This window comes from Arvicanthis niloticus, chromosome 25, assembly GCF_011762505.2.
Source record: "Arvicanthis niloticus isolate mArvNil1 chromosome 25, mArvNil1.pat.X, whole genome shotgun sequence".
NCBI lineage: Eukaryota > Metazoa > Chordata > Mammalia > Rodentia > Muridae > Arvicanthis > Arvicanthis niloticus.
Window position 1 is genome coordinate 16,211,701 of NC_133433.1, and position 22,453 is coordinate 16,234,153.

The following is a 22,453-nucleotide window of genomic DNA, read 5'->3' on the forward strand; positions in this document are numbered from 1 at the left end:
AGGTTCTGTAATTTTGTAATTTACTACGATCGCATTGGTAGTAAGTGCAGTTTTACACTGTTAAAATCTGCTCTATGACACTGAAACACATTCTTAACAAATGTGATTACAGAATATAGAATTGCAATGCTTATTTCCTGCTTTATATTTTTATAAAGACTGTTTATTTTCTGCCTATTTTATATTAATTTTATATTCTAAAAAATAATATCAGACAAAAAGCAAATCTGAGTGAGTCTGCTGACTTCAAAATGGCTCATAAGGCAGCAGAGACTACATGCAAGGCACTTGACCCAGGAATATATGAACATGTAATGAACATATAATGCAGTGATTGTTCAAGAGGTCTCGAAAAAGAGGCAGGAGCTTTGGAAATAAGGAGTGTGGTGGCAGCCATCAGGAAGCATGTGGCCATGTTGTAAGCAGATCTTACGACTACAAGAAAAGTTACTGAATGGGCACCATGTGGACCATTTAACTTTTATTATTCAGCATGTTCTAGGTGGACATGCTATAGATGTTTTCAGAACTGTAGAGCTCCTGAGGTGAAAAGGGATGCCTTGTGAGCTGAGTGATGATGATGATGATGGTGGTGGTGGTGGTGATGATGATTAAATAATACATTAACTTGAATATCTATCATCTCTCTTTTTTTTTCTTTTAAAGATTTATTCATTTATTTTATATGAGTACACTGTAGCTGTCTTCAGACACAACAGAAGAGGGCATCAGATCCCATTACAGATGGTTGTGATCCACCATGTGGTTGCTGGGAATTAAACTCAGGACCTCTGGAAGAGCAGTCAGTGCTCTTAACCACTGAGCCATCTCTCCAGCCCCTATCTATCATCTCTTATCTATACAACAAGCCAATTCTCAATCAGACTGTGACAGGCAACACATGTCACTGGCTGGATGCTGCTGGCCTGACCCAGTACGGCTTTTCAATTAATTCCTAGTAAAACCACTGCCTAAGAAAAGTATGCACAGCAGTCTGATAAGATGTGCCCAAAGCTACAATTGTTACGGTTAGCACTGATTGACAGAAAGGTCCCAATTTTTCATGACAACATCTAACTGCATACCACACAATCAACACTTCCAAAGTTGAAATGAATCTGGCTGGGAAGTCTTCCCCATCCACCATGTTCAGGCATCTCACCTTTACAGGGAAACACTATCATAAGCAGATAATGCTTTCCAAGAATTCCTTGAATCTGGGTTTTTATGCTACAGGAAAAAACTCATTTCTCATTGGCAAAAATGTATTGATTATAATAGTTCCTATTCTGATTAACAAGGATGTGTTTGAGCTTAGTTATGGCGATGATGACTTAAAATTCACAGCCTGGATCTAGAATTCTTTTTACTTCTAATCTAATCCTTATCTAATCTAATTCATCCGAATACTTACACACCAAGACTGACCATCCTAATTCTTTTTTTCTTTTCTGGTGAAGGGTCTCACTATGTAATCGTGGCTAACCCGAAATTTGCTATGTAGATCAGGCTTGCTTAGAACTCATAGAGCTCCATTGCTTCTGCCTTACTAGGACTAAAGGCATAGGCCACACCCAGCTACTAATTCTTTTAATTGATGAACTATATAATTTATATGTAAGTGCGGATAGAAAGAACAAAACCGAAAAGCCCGCACAGAGGCTCATCTGATGATAAAGAATGCAATCAGAACCTTACTTAAGTAAAACTGGCCTAATCCTTTTGGAACTTATAGGTATCACATATCTATTACTGTACTTGATATAAACAACAACCCTGCTGCAAAAGGTTCAGTCCTTAAGAAAACCATTTGTTCAGGACTGTATCCATGCAGTACAGAGAAAGGGGTTAAGCCTAAGATTCTCTATACTCTTTGATGTCTCATGGCTATAGCATAATCTATTTCCAGAACAGGCAAACCGATAAACGGACCAGAATTATAAAAAGAAAATGTAAACTTTCAGAAATGTATATGAAGATAATCATTTTAAGTCAAATGTGTGTAAGAATAAAATAAGAATTTCCTTACAGCTATTTCATGTTTTGTTGACCATGACTCTGTCTGAAGCTCATCTTTTTTTTCTGTTTCATCTTCTTGCTAAAAAAAAACAAAAAACAAAAAAAAAACACTGTTCATAGGAGTTGTAAATAATCTCTTTAAAAACCTCAAAGACAATCATGCTGTGACCCTGGAAATAAAAGTAAATTATATCCAACAAAATGTAAACACAACACCAAGTTATAAAATCATAGTCAGAGAATTACATTAACAGTCTATATTGGAAAAAAAATATTATGAAGAAGATGCTGTATCTGGCTGGCATGGCAGACGTGATAATGATAGAAGCTGCTGATCAACCTTCCTTTATAAGCATTTACAAAGATAAATCCTCAAAATGGTTTAGGAAAATCAAATGAAGAAGAGTCTTACACTGAGTAATACTGGTTACCTCTACCATTCCTCCCTCTATGTGATGCCACAGTCATCATGCTGACCAAGGAACTGGAAAAGCCGACTGAAGGGCCCAAAGATGCCCTCTACACCACACACAGGAGAATCGGCAATTACCTTAAAATTATAAGGCGAGGTTGTTTGTCTTGTTTTTGTTTGTTTGTTTTTGGATACAGGGTCTTGCTGTGCAAGCCTGTCTGCTGGGAACTACTAAGTATACCAGGCTGATCTCAGTCTCACAAGATATATCTACCTCTGCCTCCTGTGTGCCAGAAAAATAAAATGTCCTTAATATTTTTTGAAACTTTTTTGAAAAGATTCTTCCTAAAAACAAGTTAGTGCTAGAATATAGTGATCTATTTCTTAAATGGATCCTAACTTGTTTATTGGCTCTTAATGCCTACATTGTATTTTTCATTTATAATGTCACTGTTAGATCCAAAGGGAACCCCCAATACCAGCCCCTGCTCCCCCAACCAAAATGTGATGTCTCAAGATGAGAATCTGGGTGCAGCTTAGGCTGGACTATAGTATTTCTGGTGGACAGATAAAGCACAAAGGCAGCATACTTCAGGAGCTTGTGAAACAGATTTCTGTCTTCCAAAAAAAGAGCCACTTACTTATCTGTTCCTACTGGAGACAGACAAATGGGGCATCTAGTTACATAGCAAGGTGCCATGGTAACCTTCAGGCTCCTTTGGTCCCTATTAACTTGTACCCATTATATATACCAAAGCCCCCTAAACTCCCATGATGCTCCAGTCCACAGGCTTCCCTCCCCTGACCCTACCTGTTCTTTATAATGGGCGAGCTCCCCTCCCTAATTTATCTGTGCACCAGAGAGATATCTTTGTCTGCTAGGTTCCTCTGCTCCAGAGAGTTAGCCATGCTGCTTTGAACTTCCCCAAATGCCTGTGACTATTCTATCATATTTACAATAAGAACCTTTCCTGACATACGGAGTGCTCAGACCAGTGATTCACTACACCCTTGCTTACATCAGTTTGCCTTACGTTTCAAAATAGTAAAATATGACTAAAAGAACTATGCAAGAAGACCAAATACCATAGTATCATGGTTTAAATATGCTTGGCCCAGGGAGTGGCAGGATTTAGAGGTGTGGGCTTGTCACTGTGTGTCACTGTGGGCATGGGTTTTAAGATCCTCATTCTAGCTGCCTGGAAGTCAGTATTCTGTTAGCAGCCTTCAGATGAAGATGTAGAACTCTCAGCTCTGCCTGCACCATGCCTGCATGGACAGTGTCAAGCTCTTGCCTTGATGATAATGGACTGAGCCTCTGAACCTGTAAGCCAGCCCCAATTAAATGGTATCTTTTTAAGAGTTGCCTTGGTCATAATGTCTGTTCACAGTGGTAAAACCCTAACTAAGACACAGTAACACAATTTTATTGTCTGATCACATTATCACGAACCCTTAAATATTAAATATTTAAACAGCCTTTTGCTGTTTCACAGAATACTATGTTAGTGGTGTCCAGGGTACACAGTACTCAATTTTTATCTCTTCCTATCTGGATTCTAAGTGTAAGGCAGAGCCAGAGCAAGGGCTTCTATGATTCAAACTACAACCACTCTTCTGCAGGTCTGGGCTCACTGTGTGTGGTGGGTCACCAGGGACAGAGTTTAGGAAAAAGAAGCCAAGGCCATGTAAAGATCTCAAGTGCAATTTCAGCACTCAGGACACGGAGGCCGAGGGACCAGAAGTTTAAGATCATCAGTCCTATGCATCTCATTTGAGACCAGCCTTGGGTACATGAGCATCTTGTCTCATAATAAAGTAAACCGTTACTTACAAGTGCACCGTTGCTTTCCAGCATTGATCCACCATTCAGGGGCCAATTCCTCTCTGCATCTGTCCTTGGCTTTTTTCTTATGGTGACATCTGACTCCTGCTTTTCAACTTTCACTTGAAATGCCAGCTCTGGCTTTGTACTCTTGAATAACTCTTCCAATACTTCCTCTTCTATAGCCAAATCAACTTCTTTTCTTTTTTTTGGTCTAAGATTTTCTGTGGAAAATGATTTACTGTCGGGACTTTTCTCATTGGGTTTTATGTCTATTCCACCCACAAATGAGGCATCAGCTTCCGTGTCCAGAGTCTCGTTCTGAGACTGATGTTCCTTGTTTTTCCACAGTGAGGGACCGGCAGGTTGTGTTTGTTCTAACAGAGAACAGGACAGTTCCAGTCTTGACGATTTGCATGAGGACAGTTCTGAATTCTCTTCATCCCTCTCCCTTAGGTTTAAAAAGGAAAAAACAAAGTCAGAATGAGGAATTTTGTTTAACCTGTCAGTAGTTAGTACTCAGTCCACACAACTCACAACCTTCTCCTGACTTTATTAACAATATTACTGAAGATCAGCCTTCCCAGTGGTATGTACTTCATATTCTTTCACTGCTGACAGAACTGACAGAGCCTGTGTTTAAAGCATTTGAAGAGTCCTGTCCTCTCTGCTAATGTAGAATCATCCAATAAACGGATGTGAGGGAAAAGAGAAATATATGAAGATACACAGGGCCCGCTGGCAGAAGGCAGCACCTTATCCAGGGGGACAGCAAATTCATGGGCAATTCAAATCTTCAGACCTGGGACTATAACCTGATGTGTTAAAGAGCTGGAGTCAAGACATCAAGCCAAACCGGCTAAATTTAGAACAGAGAACTGAATATTGAAAACACTATGTGACCGTGTGTCTAACCGTCCTCTACACCACAGTACAGCACTCACTCAAGTACTAAACAGTTTTATTAACACAAATTTTACAACAGTCCAGAGGAATAACACTCGGTTCTCTGCTTTCTAGGTTGTCAATGATCTAAGTACAGAGCTGGCTGCAAATGTCCAGTAAAGGAGAGAGAAGATTCCAGGGAGGCAGACAGGAAATAATTAAGGATGACCTTCCGAGATAGGTTATTATAGAAAAAAGAAGAGAAAGTTTCTGGAACTTTGGTTTGATTAATCATTCTTAAAGATGGGCAGCACACAAAATCAACAGCTAAAGCAGGAGGAAGAGAAAGAAGCACGGAGTCTGTATGATGGGCCTAGTGAAGGAGAAGTGGGACACAGAGCTTAGGACAAAATGGAATGGACTGAGCTCAGAACTAAAACCACTAGGCCAGCAAGATGGCTCAGCTGATGAGGGCCGCTAATCCTGACTTTACACACTGGATGGGTTTGTGTGTCAGCTTTACACAAGCTAGGTTATCACAAAGGACGAGGCCTCAGCTGAGGAAAGCTCCATAAGATCCACTTGTAGGGCATTTTCTTAATTAATAATGGGCTAAGGGGAAGGGCCAGCCCATTGTGGGTGGTGCCACCCTGGGCTGGTAGTTCTGGGTTCTATTAGACAGCAGACTGAGCTAGCCATGGGAAGCAAGCCAGTAAGCAGCACCCCTCTGTGGCCTTTGCATCAGCTCCTGCCTCAGGTTCCAGCCCAGCTTAAGTTCCTGTTCTGACTTCTTCCAATGATGGATTATCATCTGGAAGTGTAAGCCAAACAAACCCTTTCCTCCCCAACTTGCTTTTAGTCACAGTGTTTCATCGAAGTGATAGAAAACTTTACTAAAACACTGACAATCTGCAGTGGATCCGAGGACCCACGTGATGAAAAGAGATAACTGACACCTATAAGTTATCTTCTGACCTCCAAAAATGTTCTATCACACATGAGCACACACACACACACACACAGAGAGAGACAGACAGACAAGAGAGAGACAGAGACAGAGAGAGGGAGAGTAACTTCTAAAAACATAAATACATACCTTCTATAGATACATTCTGTTTCTTTTTCAACAGAACAGGTTCAAGAAAATACTGCTCTACAATCATCTCTGATCTAACTATGTTTTTCAGAGACACAATAGAGGAATTATTGACAACATACCTTTTTCTGGTGCATGGCTGGAAGTAGTTTTTGATGGAGTTCTGCTGCTGCTGAGAAGTCCAATCTTTATTTTTATTTGCAGCAGGAAATTTCATTGGAGAAAGCTGATAGCTCGGGGTCTTCCCCCTAACCAGCGTATTTGATGCTGCGTTATTAGCTTTGGAGCTTGGTTTAGGGGCCTCCTTTATATTGCATGTTTCCTGTGAAAGCTTCCTGGAGTTTTGTTCCAGTCCAGGGATCTTTACTCCCTTTGGTCTTTCACTCAAAGACATACTGCAGCGGGAGGACAGAGAGGCAGACAATCAGCACAACGTTCATTTACAACGAAGCTCTTTAAATGTTCCGATAACTACAACTTCAGAAGAGGAGAAAATAGTTTAGCTAGCATATTTTCCCATTCCAAGAGAGCAGTACCCCAGCTGTCTTGTGCCTGAAGGTGACATCATCCTCTTGGCACAGCCCAGCAGTCTCCCCACAGCACACACCTTCAGGCACTCTCCTAGAAACACTGTCAGATACACTCACGACCCTAACCTAGCATCCTACTGTAGACTAAACTAGGTGGTAGGCCTGTGTAATTTTTATTTAAACATTCTTAATATCTTCATGAAAGCAAGTGTTACAATAAAATATAGGAAATGGAGAAAACTGTATTATTCTAGCATCACACATAGATGACTATGTGTGCATTTAAATCACCCTGGACTGACTGATTTCTGACTATCTAACCAGACGGTGGTCTCTTCTGTAGAACTCTACACTATTTTAAAGACATACATTGTTTTGTGCAATACGATTGAATGGACCAAAAAACAAATAAAAATAAAGCTCTTTCAAGCAACTACTAAAAGTTAGCTGTTTCTTTTACAAATTCTGTCCACAATATATTAGTAAAAATTTATACACAATCTAACATAGTATATTGTGTATCTTAATGGGAACATATTTTTGTATAATATTAAAAATAAGACATAAAAATACAAAAATAGTAACCCTTTCTGTTAAACAACAAAAACAAAAACAAAAAAGAAACAGAATTTTTTCAAATAAGAAAAACCACCGAAAAATGACATGTGTGGATGAATATTAACTATTTGGATATCCTAGCTGACCTAATACATTATCTCCCAAATAAGCAATATTTAATTATAGGTATTATTTAACAGGGAAAAACAGTGCAGAAGTTCCTTTATCCTGTATTCTTACTGAAGCCATTTTGGATTTAACTGGAATTTGATTTCCTTGATGGAGCATCACATGGTAAACTACCCAGCTCTACTCCAGGACCAAGGCCAATATGCCCCAGCTAACTTATTTTAGTTTCTGCTAAATTCCCTGCCCCACAGCTGCTGACCAAGATAACAGGATATGGTTTTTGCCTTTAAAGTCTCCTGGTCCAAATGCTTAGGGCTACACTTAGGTCCAAATACTTAAATGTAGCACAGGGGCCTGGAAAAAAACCTTTTAATTGGCTATAACCTGTGTCTGTGTGGTCATCTTTGGAGGAATATCCCTAACAATCATACAAACTGAAATATTTATAATAATATATCCAAATTCATGAGGAATACATTCTAAGATCACCAGGCACTTGAGGCCTAAATGCAATGATAGTGCCAAATTATGTAAGTACATATTTTTATGTATACATACCATTAATTTATAAAGTAGGCTTAAATTAGAGGTTAACAGTAGAAACTAAAAAAAATTAGTAATTACCATGTACTATAATAAAAGTTACATGAATGTGGTGTCTCCCAAACTATCTTATTGCACTATACCTACCCTTATGATAAGACATAAAATAATCACTACCTGATTAAAGAGATGAATGGATTAGGTACTATGAGGTATTTGCCCTCCCCCCAGCCTTGAGCAGGCCTGAACCAGTCATTTACCACATAGACCAAACAATAGGGCCCAGGAGGCATTGCTGGCCTTGGCAGCCTTGAGTCTGCTACAGGAGCTGAGAAGAATGGACTGCCCACTGAGCTTGCCTTGACACCTCGGGGAGGGCTGCTATCCCCTTACCCACACTGGCTGAAGAGACTGGAGTTCTGGGGGTAGGGCTTCCCCTTTATATGTGAAATATTAAATATTAAACTTTGGGCCTTGATCATAATACATTGTCTTGGCCCCATGTTTTCTCTCGCGCTCCATTCCCCTTTCATTCCCAGCCTTCCTTTCAGGTGAACCTGGTTGACTGAAGCTGCTGGCAGCTTCAGAGGTAGTATGAGGCCACTATGTAAAAACTACATGAATGTAAGCAATGACACTAAGCCAGTCACTCCAAACTACAGCTAGCAGTGACCAACAGGTGGGTAGCATATAATGTTAGTATTCTGTCTAAACTCCACCTCCATAGTTACCTGGCAACAGCTAGGTATGCTCCTCCCCACAGTTACCTGGCAACAGCCAGGTAGGCCTGGTCCACTATAAAAGGGGCTGCTTGCCCCCTCCTCTCTCTCTTAATCTCTTACTCTTTCTTACCCTCTTACTCTCTTGCCTCTAGCTTCTCTGTCCCCTCTCCCCTCCCCTTTCTCTTCCTCTCTCCATGTGGTCATGGCTGGCCTCTACTTCTCTTCTTCCTCTCTTCTTCCGTCTTCTTCCATCTTCTTCCCCTCACCTTTGCCCTATCTCCTGAGTAAACCTCTCCCCTCCCCTTTCTCTTCCTCTCTCCATGTGGTCATGGCTGGCCTCTACTTCTCTTCTTCCTCTCTTCTTCCGTCTTCTTCCATCTTCTTCCCCTCACCTTTGCCCTATCTCCTGAGTAAACCTCCCCCCAACCCGCAACTGTGTGGTCTGGAGTGGTCTCTTCTGAGCACGCTGATATCTAATGCAGACATCTAACAATATACAGTATGGACCCACTGAACATGTAGGTAAAATAACATGACAAGGGTTCGAAATCTATGGGTCTTGACCCCTTTGGGGTTAAACGACCTCTTTACTGGGGTCATTTAAGACTATCAGAGAATACAAATATTTATATTATGATTCATAACTGTAGCAAGTGGTAACAAAAATAATTTTATGTTTGGGGGTAGCCACAAAAACCGCTGTGCTAAGATATTTCATTATGCTATTCAGAAGTGTAAGTTAAAACTCAGAAATTTCTAGTTTCAGCAATTTTCCATTCAATACTTTTAGACAAATGATATACAATGGGTAATTCAAAATACAGGGATACTATATTTCAAATTTATTTCACTAGTCACAAATACTTTCTCTCTTTAAAACACATTTGAAGAACTAATAAAATTTACCCTAGGGCAGTAAAAGATCAGCTGGTAGACTAACTCGGCTGTGCCACACTCCCCTCCTCACTCAGCCATGTGCTGTCCACAGCTACTCCGCAGAGTTAAGTATCTATAATGAAGATCAAGACCGCTTAGCATCTCCTTGCTGAAAGAACTACATCCAACAAAGGAATGTTGACAGTGGGAGAAAGTCTTCCCCAGGAAACAAAGAGCACATCAACTGGTTATCCAATACCAAAAGGTCAGCCCTGAAGACATACATACAAGGGATATTATACAGACTGAGTGGGTTGTAGGTATGCATTTAGGAATACACATAGGTGTGTGCGTGTGTGCGCGTGCATGCACACACACACATACAACAAAATAAAAAAAGAGGCTATGAATTTAGGGGGGTGGTATAGGGAATATGTGGAGGAAGAAAGCAGAAGAAGGAAATGATGTAATTATCTCAAAAAAAAAAAAAAAAACAGAAAAAGAAAAGGAAAAAATTTGCTTTTTCCCTGGCATCCCCTTCCCCCATGCTTTGTCTTGATAAATATGCTCTTATTGATAAAATAATTACAACAGCATGCTAAGAGATGCTTTACCATGTATCTGCTGGCTCTGATTCTGTGTCAGCTACGTATGTGGTCATATTCATTGGAGCACTTGGGATTATTTTTCCATTAGCTGATAGGCCTTGGGAAAGGCTTGGTCCTGGAGTCGTTGTCTTTAATTCTGTACATCATGCAAGAAAAAAAAAAATCACAACTATTACGCATAAGATGGAAACAATTACAAAAACATCAAGCTGTTTTGGGGACAACATAAACAGATATATGGACCGAAATAGGGCAGCACTGAGAAGCCAGCGGGGACTCTTTCACTGTTAGCTGTCACTCTGAACATCGAAGCCAGTGGCTCTTGAGGGCTGTGCGAAACACACTTACAACTAAAATGGAGCACCCAGTTGCCATGGCCACTTCCCAGGATATTCTGAACTAAAGGTTTCCAACTTAAAGTAAAAACTGTTTCTGTGGTGTGCACCTATAGTTAAGAATTAAACAGAAACAGAAGGCAAGTGCCACAAACCGGGCTAGGACAGGAGAAGCTACTGTCACAGGACCAGTAGCTATTTTCATGTTTATTGTTTATGCCTTAAATTATTGATACATTTGTCCCCCCCCAACCCCATAATTACCACAAAACAAAAGGCAAATGCTATTTCTAAAAAGTCAGACAGATTTGTAACAGACTGGAAGGGACGGCCTCTCTAAGAATGTGGTGATATGTAGGCAGCTATGTTAGTTTGTAACAGACCGGAAGGGATGGCCTCTCCAAGAATGTGGTGATATGTAGGCAGCTATGTTAGTTTTCTTGTTAAAGGGTGGAAAGTTCATCTTTAGCTTCTACTCTAAGAACAAACTCTGGGAGTTTTATTCATAAACTGTGGGAAACCATTAATCATAACACAACTTCAGCAAAAGTCATGTGCCATGTTTAAAATGTCCCAAGCACTTCACACTATACGTTCGTGGAACTTGGTCAGCAGGAGGAGAAATGAATAAGCTTCGCTTAGCATATCAGACTGCAAGCATGCAGCAGACAACATCTGAGATGTAAGAATTGGTTTGGATGGATTACCTGGTTTGTAAACTCAGATTACTGTACTAACTTCTCTGTACAGTTTCCTTGCTTATACAATGTATAAAACATCTTTAAAAAATTTTTTGTTTCAGGCTAAGTTGTAATGATACATGTAAAATTCTTCCCATAGCTTCTGTACATGCAAAGGCAGCAGTGATTATTGCTCATCAGTACCAGTGATAGTCTTTGTATACCTAACTGATTCGTAGTCATTAAGCCTGGTGCATCCTTCCAAACTCTAATTTCAAATATTCCCTTAAATTATTGATACATACATATTCCCTTTCCATTTAAACCAAGGTTGCAGAACACACTAAATTATAGTGCCCAACTTCACAGGTACTGTGCAGTACACTACAGAAGCCCCAAGTATAAGTGGAGACCATGTTCTCTACCTTGTCTATTAGCTGAAGTCCAAAACCTGCTAATGAAAGCAGTCAAAGAAAAGCTATCAGGAGAAATAAACATACAACTCTCTAAAGCACCCTGTCCCGAGGTACAGAACAGCTCCCGTATCTAAGGCTCACGGAACACTGCAGGAGAGGACGCAGAGCCACTGCAAAGGCCAGAGGATCAGGGGTTTGCTAAGAGATTTCCTAGGAATGTCAGAAAAACACCCGTAGTCTCACCAACATGACCTAAATAAGGTCACCAACAACAGACATGCTGGAGTGGTCAGGAGGCCTTAACCCTAAATAAAGAACTCTGTAGTTCTTTATGCAATTGAGGAATGCTTAGAGTAGGGGGAGACCATCTTTTCTAGAGAAGAGCGCACCAACTGGTTATCCAGTACCAAGTGGTCATTCCTGAAAATATACAAGTAAAACTAGATTGAGCAGGCAATATTTAGAAATACACAGAGACACAGACACACACACACACACACACACAAAGCATGTGCAACAACAACAAATGAAGACGGAGGCCATGAATCTGAAAGAGTGCAAAGAGAAGTCTATGGGAGGGTTTGGAGGGAATACAGGAAAGGGGGAATGATGTAATTATAGACTCAAAAGTAAAAGAAAAAACTCTTTAAAAATAATAATTATAAATGAATCAACTTATTTAAAAAAAAGCCCAAATAGGAATATATAGTAATCCTCAGGTGTTTGTATTCTAAGACACTGTTCCTCCCACCAGGTATTAAAATACAAGGTGCTCAAGACCCCTCTGTTAAAAATGTCACAGTATCTGTATAGCAGATCTTGATACTTACATTGTAAATGCTAAGTCAATTGTTGTCCTATTGGTCGGAGAATAATATCAGAAAAAATAAGTTGATACAAATCGATGCAAAACTTTTTTTCAAAAATAAATGTTATTTTTATATTTTTAAAATGGGGACTTGCTGTATAGTCTAGGCTGTCCTGGAATTCATATGTACCCTAAACTGGTCTTAGATGTATGATTCCCCCTGCCTCCAAACTAAGTATCTTTGAGTAATCTTGACTGGATTGATAACTTGGTGGAAACTGTAGACACAGAGACCCAAGTGTAACAGAGAAATCAATCTGTGGCCCTCTCTGAGTAGCTCCACAGTAGTTTTCTACTTCAGTCTGCACTTCCATTCTGGACCCCTAAGATCTGTTTGCTACACCAGAGCCATGTGGTCCTTCTGCCTAGAATTCTATGTCAAACTCCACGCAGCTGCCTTGCCTAAGCAGCTCAGGTTTCAGAGACTCAAGTGCCCTGTCCTCAGTCCAGTCTGAGCCTGCACACTTCCAGTTAGGGCCACAAGCCTTGTCAGCTTCCTCTTCATACTCAGCTCTCCTGAACTGAGGTGTGTGTGCTGCTGGTTTTCTGTCCAGACCCTGACCTTTAGAAGAGAGAGTTCAAAAGAACAGGGGTCCTGCTCACTGCACTCACTAATAAAACTTCAGCAAATAGAGCAGTACCCAGTATTATGGCGGAACTATGTACTGAATGAGTAAATGCATGGATGTATAAATAGATGGGTTTTAAAAGAAAGTGAATAAGGTCACACCTCGCAAATATAACAGTAAACGACACACACATATATACAGTAAAGCAATATATGTATGTATATTTACACATATATAAATTTCATAAGGATTTAATAAAATGTTTTATTTACCTGTACAAGGCTGGCCCTGTGGATTACAGTAATTCTCCGTAGTCATAAAAATAACAGCCAATCCAATCTCTGCTTCAGGAATAGGTCTGAGACCATTCCTATGAGAATAAAATAGCTTAAATACAGTAGTATATTAAAACTAACAACTTTCAATAATATAATATCGAGCTTCAAAAAATCTATTTTCCTCCCGAAAGAGACACTAAAATTTTATGGTATAAACAGAAGAAAAAGGTCATCCTTGGTTATACAGAAAGTTTGAAACCAGCTCTGTCTCAAAAAGTTTAAAAAAAAAAAATCCAAAACAAGACCACCCCCACTGAAAACAGCTGACATTTTCCCTATTTTCCCAAACTAGCATGCCTGTGCATATGCATACACACACACGTATATAAATATATATGTATGTACATATATATGTTAATTATATACAATATTATATACAATATATAATTACATACATATAAAATTTATAAGCACAAGTAGTTACGGAGGGCAAACTTTTCAATTCTATGTACCTCAGAAAATATTTTATTTTTTGAGTTTTAACCCCAGCTATAATATATTGAGCATTAAAACTACTGGTTCATTAAATTTAAGAAACTACTGGATGTGGTAGCGCTTGCCTTTAATCCCAGCACTCAGATGAGGCAGAGGCAAGCAGATCCAGACCAGTTTGATCAACACTGTGAATTGCAGGACAGCTAGAGCTACATAGTGAGACCCTGTCTCAACAAAACAAAACAAAACAACAACCAAAAGAAGCAAATTCTATAAATGTTATTAAGGAAGCAAAAGGTGGAAAATATCTAGATAAGATTATGCAGATATTCCACTACCTAGCACCCCAAATCACAATTCTTGAGAACACGGCATGACAGGTATACTTGTGTGCCTTGTATATTCTTTTGGTATTAAATGGGCTACATGTAAAATTACTTGCATTTTTAATTAGTGAGGAATTATGTACCTTTGAAGTATATCCATTATCAAATGAATCCATTTTTTCTGGGAGTCTGTAATTATGAGCTGTGTGTTTGTTATTCCTACGTCAACAACACAGGTTCCGGGAGCTGAAAAGAAGCTCTGTTCCTCTTCATCTTCCTCTGCCATCAGCCTGGCTTCCCCACCTCCAAAGGCAACTGCCGAGCTGAGTTTCTTATGCTGGAAATAGGAGGATGCACTTTACAAAGCGAAGCAGCAGCTGCAGTGAGGGTTCTGAGCATATTCTCATTGTGTACAAATTTAACTTGGCAATGAAAACAGCTCATCCTCCTTCCCAGCAGGGAACCTGAGCCTCCATTTTGAAAGCCCATCTGTGACCCGCACCACTAAACCGTTTCCTCACCACACTCCGACACAGTTCTCCAGGGGTGGGCCGCCTCCATAGCTTTGCCCCTAAAACATAAACTTCTGAAATCCACATTTCGGAACACAAAAGACATTCCACAAATGTTCTGTTAGCTAAACCAGACACGATTTACATTATTTTCTGTCTTCCCCACTAAGGTGCTCACGTAAATGAAAGGTGATTAGCTAGTGTTCGGCAGTACCATAATCAGATACATAATCACTGGGCAGGTTCTGGCTCATAAGTCGCTTTTTATCTTCACATACCTACACAAAAACCCCAAGTGAGAAGCCCTACCAGCTGTCAGTAAGAGCACTGGTGTAGCGGTAGGAGAGCTTAAGAGCATGGTCTTCTCAAGGACCTGGATTTCGGTTTCCGGTACCCATGTGGTAGCAACTAACTCACTACCATCTGTAATTCTAGACCCAGGGGATCAGACGCCCTCCACTGACCTCTAAGGGTACTAGGCGTGCATGTGATGCACATGCAGACAAAACACCCATACACAGATTTCCACTATCTTGGCACCTGTGGAGGCCTGCTGGGAACGGGACTTCTAAAAAGCAAGTATGTCTGGAAGGCTGTGCTGCAAAGTCGTTTTGGCTGGCTACAGGCAAGGGTTTCAGAACCAACGAGAACACAGGGCTCTTCTTAAAACTGAAGCTATGGATGCCTGGGATGTATGCCTAAATAGAATGTGAGTTCTACTTAGACAAGAGATGCACTTATGTACATAAGGCAAAAAACAATACAGTGACTCCTGGAGGCAAACCAAACAAAACCAGAGTGATCTGGTGAAAAGTAACTCGGGTCCATGGAAACAGTGGCATGGTTTATGCCAAATTCCGAAGCAATCTTCCTGCAAAGGCCGCTGGACACCGAATCTGTATAATACTGTACCCTTCTCTGATTTTAAACTATTAGAAAGTAAATAAATAAAAGTAAAAAACAAAACCAACCAAACAAAAAACCATACCCATACACAGACAGACAGACAGACAGACAGACAGACAGACTGACTGACTGACAAACTAATTTTAAAAAAAGGGATACTAATGTATGCTAGTTTTAAAATTACCTGTTTGGCATTTAAAAATACAAATGTTTTCCCTTTGAAGATCTGTTTTCTTTCATGTCGTCCTGACAGATCAACACTTTTACTTCCAATAGCTGGTTCATCAATGGGTGGGTAAAAACTGTAAGGAAAATCAAAACATATTCTAATTATATACTATTCTCTATGATTACTATTAAATTTGCAAATGAAATGACTACCTGATACCAAAAAGGCTGAATTTCAGTGTTACTTGAGCTAGGCACAATGACATAAATCTGTATCCCCAGGAGGCAGAAGCAGAGGATCAATGCTAATTTGGGGCTAACCTGGCCTACATTATGGAATGAAGTAATTGAGATAATGTGTTACAACATGAGTGACCAGCCAGGGCAACACAGTGACATCCTGTCATAAAAACAAAACAAAACAAAACAACAAGACAAAACCAAGGAGAAGCAAACACAAGCTAGTACTTTGAGGGTTTTGTTTAGGGCAAACAGTTTTTATCTGGAACAAAATAACCAAAATGGCTTTTCCTAAAATGTGATGCCAGTTCTATATATGATAGTATTTACTTAAAATGAATACACTAATAAAGATGAGTCTATCAAGACACATATTTAGGGAAGAGTAAAGGTGAAAGGTTGTTAGTGGCACATCTCTTCTAAATCAAGTCCCTTGGTGAATGTGTACACGGTAAGTGATCACCTGTGCTGCAGGGTTACGAGCACTGCATTCACGAATCCCAACTACCTGTCAGCAAGCATGCTCTTTATTTCTGAAGAGACACTACTTCATCTCCCAAGATTTCTCACCACAGACATTCTTCAGAAATGGGTATGTAAAGAGCTGGCAGAATCTGCAGTCTTCGTGCAGCCAGCACGCTATATAAGAATGCTAGAGATCTGTGGAGACGCTCCCAACAGTGAGAGGCTTGTGTAAAATAACTGAGAGAACATGTTACAGCATGAGAGCTCTGTACTAACTGAACGGGAATACCATCCTGCCTGCCTTACCATCAGACATACACAATGAAGACATTGCTATTAGAATATCCACGATACAATTAAACAGTCTTTTACAACAATGACTCTTCTAAACATGACGTCATCTATCCCAGTACTGAGAATGTCTTACAGAAACAAGGAATCACAAATCACATCAACAATACGCAGTGGTGACTGCCTTATTGTTTTTTTCTTGATGACCTGCAGAACACAGACATAACTGTACTCAACACTTGCTACATAATAACACCACATTACACCATTGATTTAAATTCAGAGCTAGCCAACACTTTTTCAGAACTAAAAGTAGAGTGATATTAAGAGTTACTGTAATTTATTTGCTATTCCTTTTATACTCACTTCCATTAATATTGTTTTGGATTTTATGTTTATGAGTGTTTGCCTGCATATATGTTGGTACACCATGTGTAGGCCTCAACTAGAGTTACATACAATTGTGAGTTTACCATCTGAAGCTGGGAAAGAAGCCTAGGGTCCTCTCAAAGAGTAGCCAGCCCACTTAATGAGATCCTGGTTTGTTTGTTTGTTTGTTTTTTGTTTTTTTTTAAAGTACTTGGTCTTAAATAGATGCAGATATAAGGATCTACTACCAGACAAATGACTACATACTTCTTAATTTTGTTTGGTCTTCTTCTGAGACGGTGTCTTGATATACAACATAGGCTAGTCTTAATCTTTCTATATTGAGTGCTAGGATTACAGAATGTACTACCATGCCAGCTCTTAATATGAAACATCTGACTGTCAACTGCCAATAGAAAACACGGACTATTACAGTAGGCAGTAAGTTAGGAGCTATTCCAACTTCTCCTTGAGTAAAGCTATCTCACTGTGGTCCTATGTGTTAAATTTGAATAGAAATCTCAATAGAAGGATGACTCAATGGCTAATGCTAAAGCCCCAACAACAGGACATACACCCAGTAGTAAACATTTACCAGGCTCTCCATCCTAAAGCAGCCTGAAATCAACAATGGCTTATGATTTATGACTATAAATCATTGTTATTTACAGGACTTAACAGACTCCCCAGAGACAGAGAGACAGGCTTCTGAAGGACAGTATGATTTTGTTTAAAGACCAGCCAAATTTGAAATGCGTAAGGGACGCTTCCCCAAGCTGTTTTCACAAGGCTGTAAGACTGAAGGTTAAGAATCACTTACTACTTACAACCAATTTTTAAAAAGGAAAAAAGAAAAGTTGCTAGAACCAACATCTTTAAAAAAAATGTCAACCCTCTAGGAAAAAAAAATTCTTTCTTGATACTAAAACTTGTTCTGAGAATTGTATATTGCAGAATACACAGCCTTGGTGTATCTACTCATCAAGCAATCTGAGCAGACCTGCCCAAACCTCCGATGTCCTTGGAATTCCATCTGGATGCAGTGAAGACACAGTGTCAGAGGCTTATCAATTTACTCTTCCCCCCACCCCTCTTCTAATATCTCAACACCCTTAATCAGCTTGAAGAAGTTAAAGAAGAGTCAGTGCCCCTATTCCCTGGGCTTGAGGACTGAGGTGGTTAATATTGGTCTGTCTTTCTAGGGAAAAGTAGTGGTTTTGTTGGAACAGGGAGGATTAGCTAGGACTTATTGCATAGCCATAACCTATTGGTAGAAATCTGTATAATTAATGTCAAGATGAAGGTATAATTTCTTAAATGGTACAAAATTTACTTTGATTTCAAATTTAAGGATTTCATTGGTATGAGCTTCTTATTGATATAAAAGGGAGATGAATATTGATACTCTCATGGGCATTGTGCCTGTATAACACATTTAGGAATACAAGGCTTAGACCCAGTCCTTCTTTAACTTTTTTAACTGATTTGGGATGGTTAGCCTATGAGTTAAGGGACTATAGCAAATTCATGGCTTTGACTTTATTGTTAGGGTGTTTTCCATATTTTCTTTAGAAATAGCTGAGAGGAGTTAACAGACAACAGTCCAGGTTACCTTACATGGATAGTTGGGTTTTCAAAACATCAGAAGTCCATAGAATTGACGTTACAAATATTTCTATATTAATGTTCATTTTGATTAGAGACCTGTCTGCTCCTGACAGCTTCCTGTTGTGGATTCTAAGAAAAAATTGAGCATCTTTGGAGTTACTCCAATTGTGGTGAGACAGCCACTAGGCAAAAATTGCCTCTTTCCATCTACAGACAAATTACTGTCCAGAAAAGGACACACATGCAGAATAGTCAACTAAGTATATCTGCCTAGACAGAGTAATCAGCCCTTAATAATTCTGCATCACTAAGGTCTGTCAGATGATTCTGGGCCAGAAGGCTGAAGATTTGATGCTCCAACGTTTGGTAGTATAGGGGCTTTCGAGGTGTTCAGTGGTCTCTATAAATTGGCTAAGTTTTAGAAGCTATGCTTAGTGCTTCCCATAATTTCAGTTAACTTAGTCATTCTGGATTTCTGACGGGGTAAAGACCTATAGTCTCATAGCCAATCCTGGCTATTTACTTTGAGAGAACAGATCTGAGTGGATGGTTTTCAGCTGACATTTATTCTAAAGCCAAGAAAAAAAGCCAGGTTCAAAACTGAATGCTTTAGTTAGGACAGATGACAGAGGTTCTGGTTAGTCAACAAAATGATGGACTGGGTATTAGGACTATCTTGTACCTCACCGGTACAATTAGGAATAACTATGCTGTAATTTCATTTTGAGAGAAAAGTTTTATTTTAACAGGAAGGGTGAAGCTAGGTGATGAGAGAGAGAGAAAGAGAGGGAGGCATGGAGGCAGATGTTCACGTGTCTCCACCAGTCAAAGATAGTTTATATATCTAGGTTGGGTATTGGGTTACACTTCTGATTGCGCATTACCAAACTTATAAAGCCTTTGATTAACATTTTTAAAAAATGTATAAAAGCAAAAAGGAGTAAGGGGAATGGGATAGGGCTTTCTTGGGAGGGGAAATGGGGAAAGGGGATGGCATCTGAAATGTAAATAAAATATAAAATAAATAAAAATAAAATAAAAAATTATTATTAATTAAAAAAAGAATCACCTACCACTGATCAGAATCCAAAATACTGTGTTATTCAATAACCAAATTATAAAATAAACCTCCTAGATAAAAATTATATCCATATAAAATCCCAAAACAATCAACCATCCAACCAACCAACCAAGCAAACAAAAACCAGAAGAAACTAATTTTTGACTAAGTTAAACAGGGACACCTATGATCAACAGGGGGATGAACAGTCCCTAAAACACGTGCAGTGGAGCCAGGAGTACACACCATTAATTCCAACACTCAGAAAACAAAGGCAGGTGGATCTCTGTAAGTACAAGGCTAGCCTGGTCTACATACTGAGTTCCAGGCCAGCCAGGATTAGTTTTTTTTTAAAAAAAAAAAATCTGTATTGGAAAAAATTACTTGAATTAGGTAGTTTAAAATTGGTAATAAAATTTACTTGCAAAACATTTTAATTAAAAAATGATTCTTCAAGGCTGATGATGTAGTTCTATCGGTAGAGTGTTTGTTAGGTATATGAGAAGCTCTGGGTTCTCTTCCAGCCTCACAGACACTGAGAACTTTGGAATTCAGCTGTAATCCTGCCAGTCAGTAAGAGGAGACAAGATGATCCCAAGTTCAAAGTCATCTTCTGACCACATGAGTTTCAGGCCAGCCTGGGACCTATGAGACCCTGAATGAAAGACAACAACCGGGCTGGAGGGACGGTCCTGTGTATAAAGGCACTGGTCACTAAGCTTGACACTCTGAGCTCAGTCTCTGGAACCCAGTGGTGGAAGGATAGAACCTCCACTTGTCTGCTGTGGCACACGTACCTACACATCTGCTAGATAGTAACCTATAAAGATGAGCCCACCAACAGTCAGCTTCACCATGGAACCTGTGAGTAAGGTCAATATCTTCCTACCTAATCACAATTCTTACTGCTTCAAAGTATCCCTACACAGCATATACATTTCCTAAGACGGTTGTTTAACATTTGACAGAGTATCAAAAGCAAATAAAATAAAAAATATGAACCCATTCAGATATTTTTACAGTTTACCGCATCAAGTACTTGTATCAGGCAACATATTCAGATTGTACGCACTGTACATTATTACTAATACCTAAAGTAGCTCAGCTAGAAAGTATCAGTCACCCCTGACACTCAGGTGTGTTTTCCTTCTGTTGAGAAAAGCTTTCACCAAGCAGTCTGTGCAGGCTGAGAACTCGCCATCCTTCTGGCTTAGCCTCCTGCTGAGTTTTGGAGCTGGGGTGTGGAGGCTTTGCCTCTACATCCTGCTGAGCCACATTTTTGCATGAGGTAGCTGAGAGCAGAGTCCTGGCCTCTGTGGCTTCAAGAGTCTTGCTGCACCACACAGCTTTGGGATTTCCTCTCAGATGACACCAGGTACAGTCATACATGCTCTTCTGACCACCATGAGGGTCATTCATTGTCTTTATACTGTGTTATTTAAATATTGACACTTATTTAAGATTTGTTCCAAGGTGACAAGAAATATTTGACATAAGATTAATTTGAATAAAACCAACACCTACTCATTTCTATGCTATATATTATTAAATTTAATGTTTAGGTTATATACCTTTCAATTTCTGGAGGCTGTTTCTTAGACTCAACTGCTTTGAGAAATTCAGAAAAGTATTCTGGCTTTACAATTGGACGTCCACAAATGAGTGCACATATAGTCTAAAACGGAAAATCAAATGTAACTATAAATACATACATTCATACAATAGCTTACTTAAAAGAAAATTGTAAGTTATAAACTAAAAAGAGGTGGTTTTACACTATTTCTCCTTTCAAAGTCCTTAATGTACAAAGGAGACACAATCTAAAATAAAAGTCAGTACATGGTCATAGCTTAGGTTTATATAACCATTATATAAAGACTCAAATTTAGAAAGCCCTCAGTCACTATTGCAAAGGCACACATGTATCTACATATCTAGGTTGGTGAGACTCACTAAAGAAATACTAAACTACAAGAACTCCACAGTCTTTGTGAATAGAATCTTCAATAGAAAAGACGAGTGTGCTATCATGAGATGGTATGTGGACAGGAAAGGCAACCTGACACAGAAGTAAGATGCAAACCTTGAAGAGTGGCTAGCCCATTAACTATAGTCTTTGTCTTAGACTGAAACATGAGCTGTACAATCAAATAAATTTCACAGCAAAGGATAACATAAAACCTTTTTAAAATGTCAAATCAAAATCTGAAATATAATTTGGCGTGCTACTGCTTCTCTGAGATAATAAACCATGAAAAGCCATTCAAGTCCAAATACAAACATGGAATAATCATACGTGAATATATAGCCATTCTGACTGTTTCAAAGTAAATGACTGTAAGTCACTAGGGTAAACTGACAGAACCTGATCTTGACACAAAGGTTTCCAACCTACTTTAATGGTGACTTTAACTGACGACATAACAAGGTGAGTACATTCTTCTGTCCAGTTGTTTGCAGTAAGTCCTCCAAGCTGTAGTATAGCTTGATTTAAAACCATTTTCCCAGAGACATCTAAACAAGAAGAACAAACAACCAAAGGCTCGTATTCTACTCTGCAAATGAAAATAAGTTACATCAAGTTAGATTGTGGTGCTTGTGACAGCCACTTACAGGATTTTAAAATAGCATCTTAATCTTAATGTATTTTTCCTAAGAAATTAT

General features: G+C 39.3%; 1 protein-coding gene across 2 annotated transcripts in view; it reads right to left on the minus strand.

Moving 5' to 3' along the window:
• Nbn (nibrin) overlaps window positions 1-22,453 on the minus strand; it is a 35,780-nt gene that overhangs the window by 7,544 nt on the left and 5,783 nt on the right. Inside the window, exons 4-12 of one of the 2 annotated variants that reach the window (XM_076924123.1) lie at window positions 22,185-22,344; window positions 21,361-21,464; window positions 15,773-15,890; window positions 14,314-14,507; window positions 13,344-13,441; window positions 10,210-10,339; window positions 6,360-6,632; window positions 4,266-4,707; window positions 2,030-2,098 (exon numbers count right to left, since the gene is read on the minus strand). In XM_076924123.1, the coding sequence (XP_076780238.1) occupies window positions 2,030-2,098; window positions 4,266-4,707; window positions 6,360-6,632; window positions 10,210-10,339; window positions 13,344-13,441; window positions 14,314-14,507; window positions 15,773-15,890; window positions 21,361-21,464; window positions 22,185-22,344 (1,588 nt within the window). The remainder of the gene's footprint in view (window positions 1-2,029; window positions 2,099-4,265; window positions 4,708-6,359; window positions 6,633-10,209; window positions 10,340-13,343; window positions 13,442-14,313; window positions 14,508-15,772; window positions 15,891-21,360; window positions 21,465-22,184; window positions 22,345-22,453) is intronic. The other variant, XM_076924124.1, reaches the window with a different exon arrangement.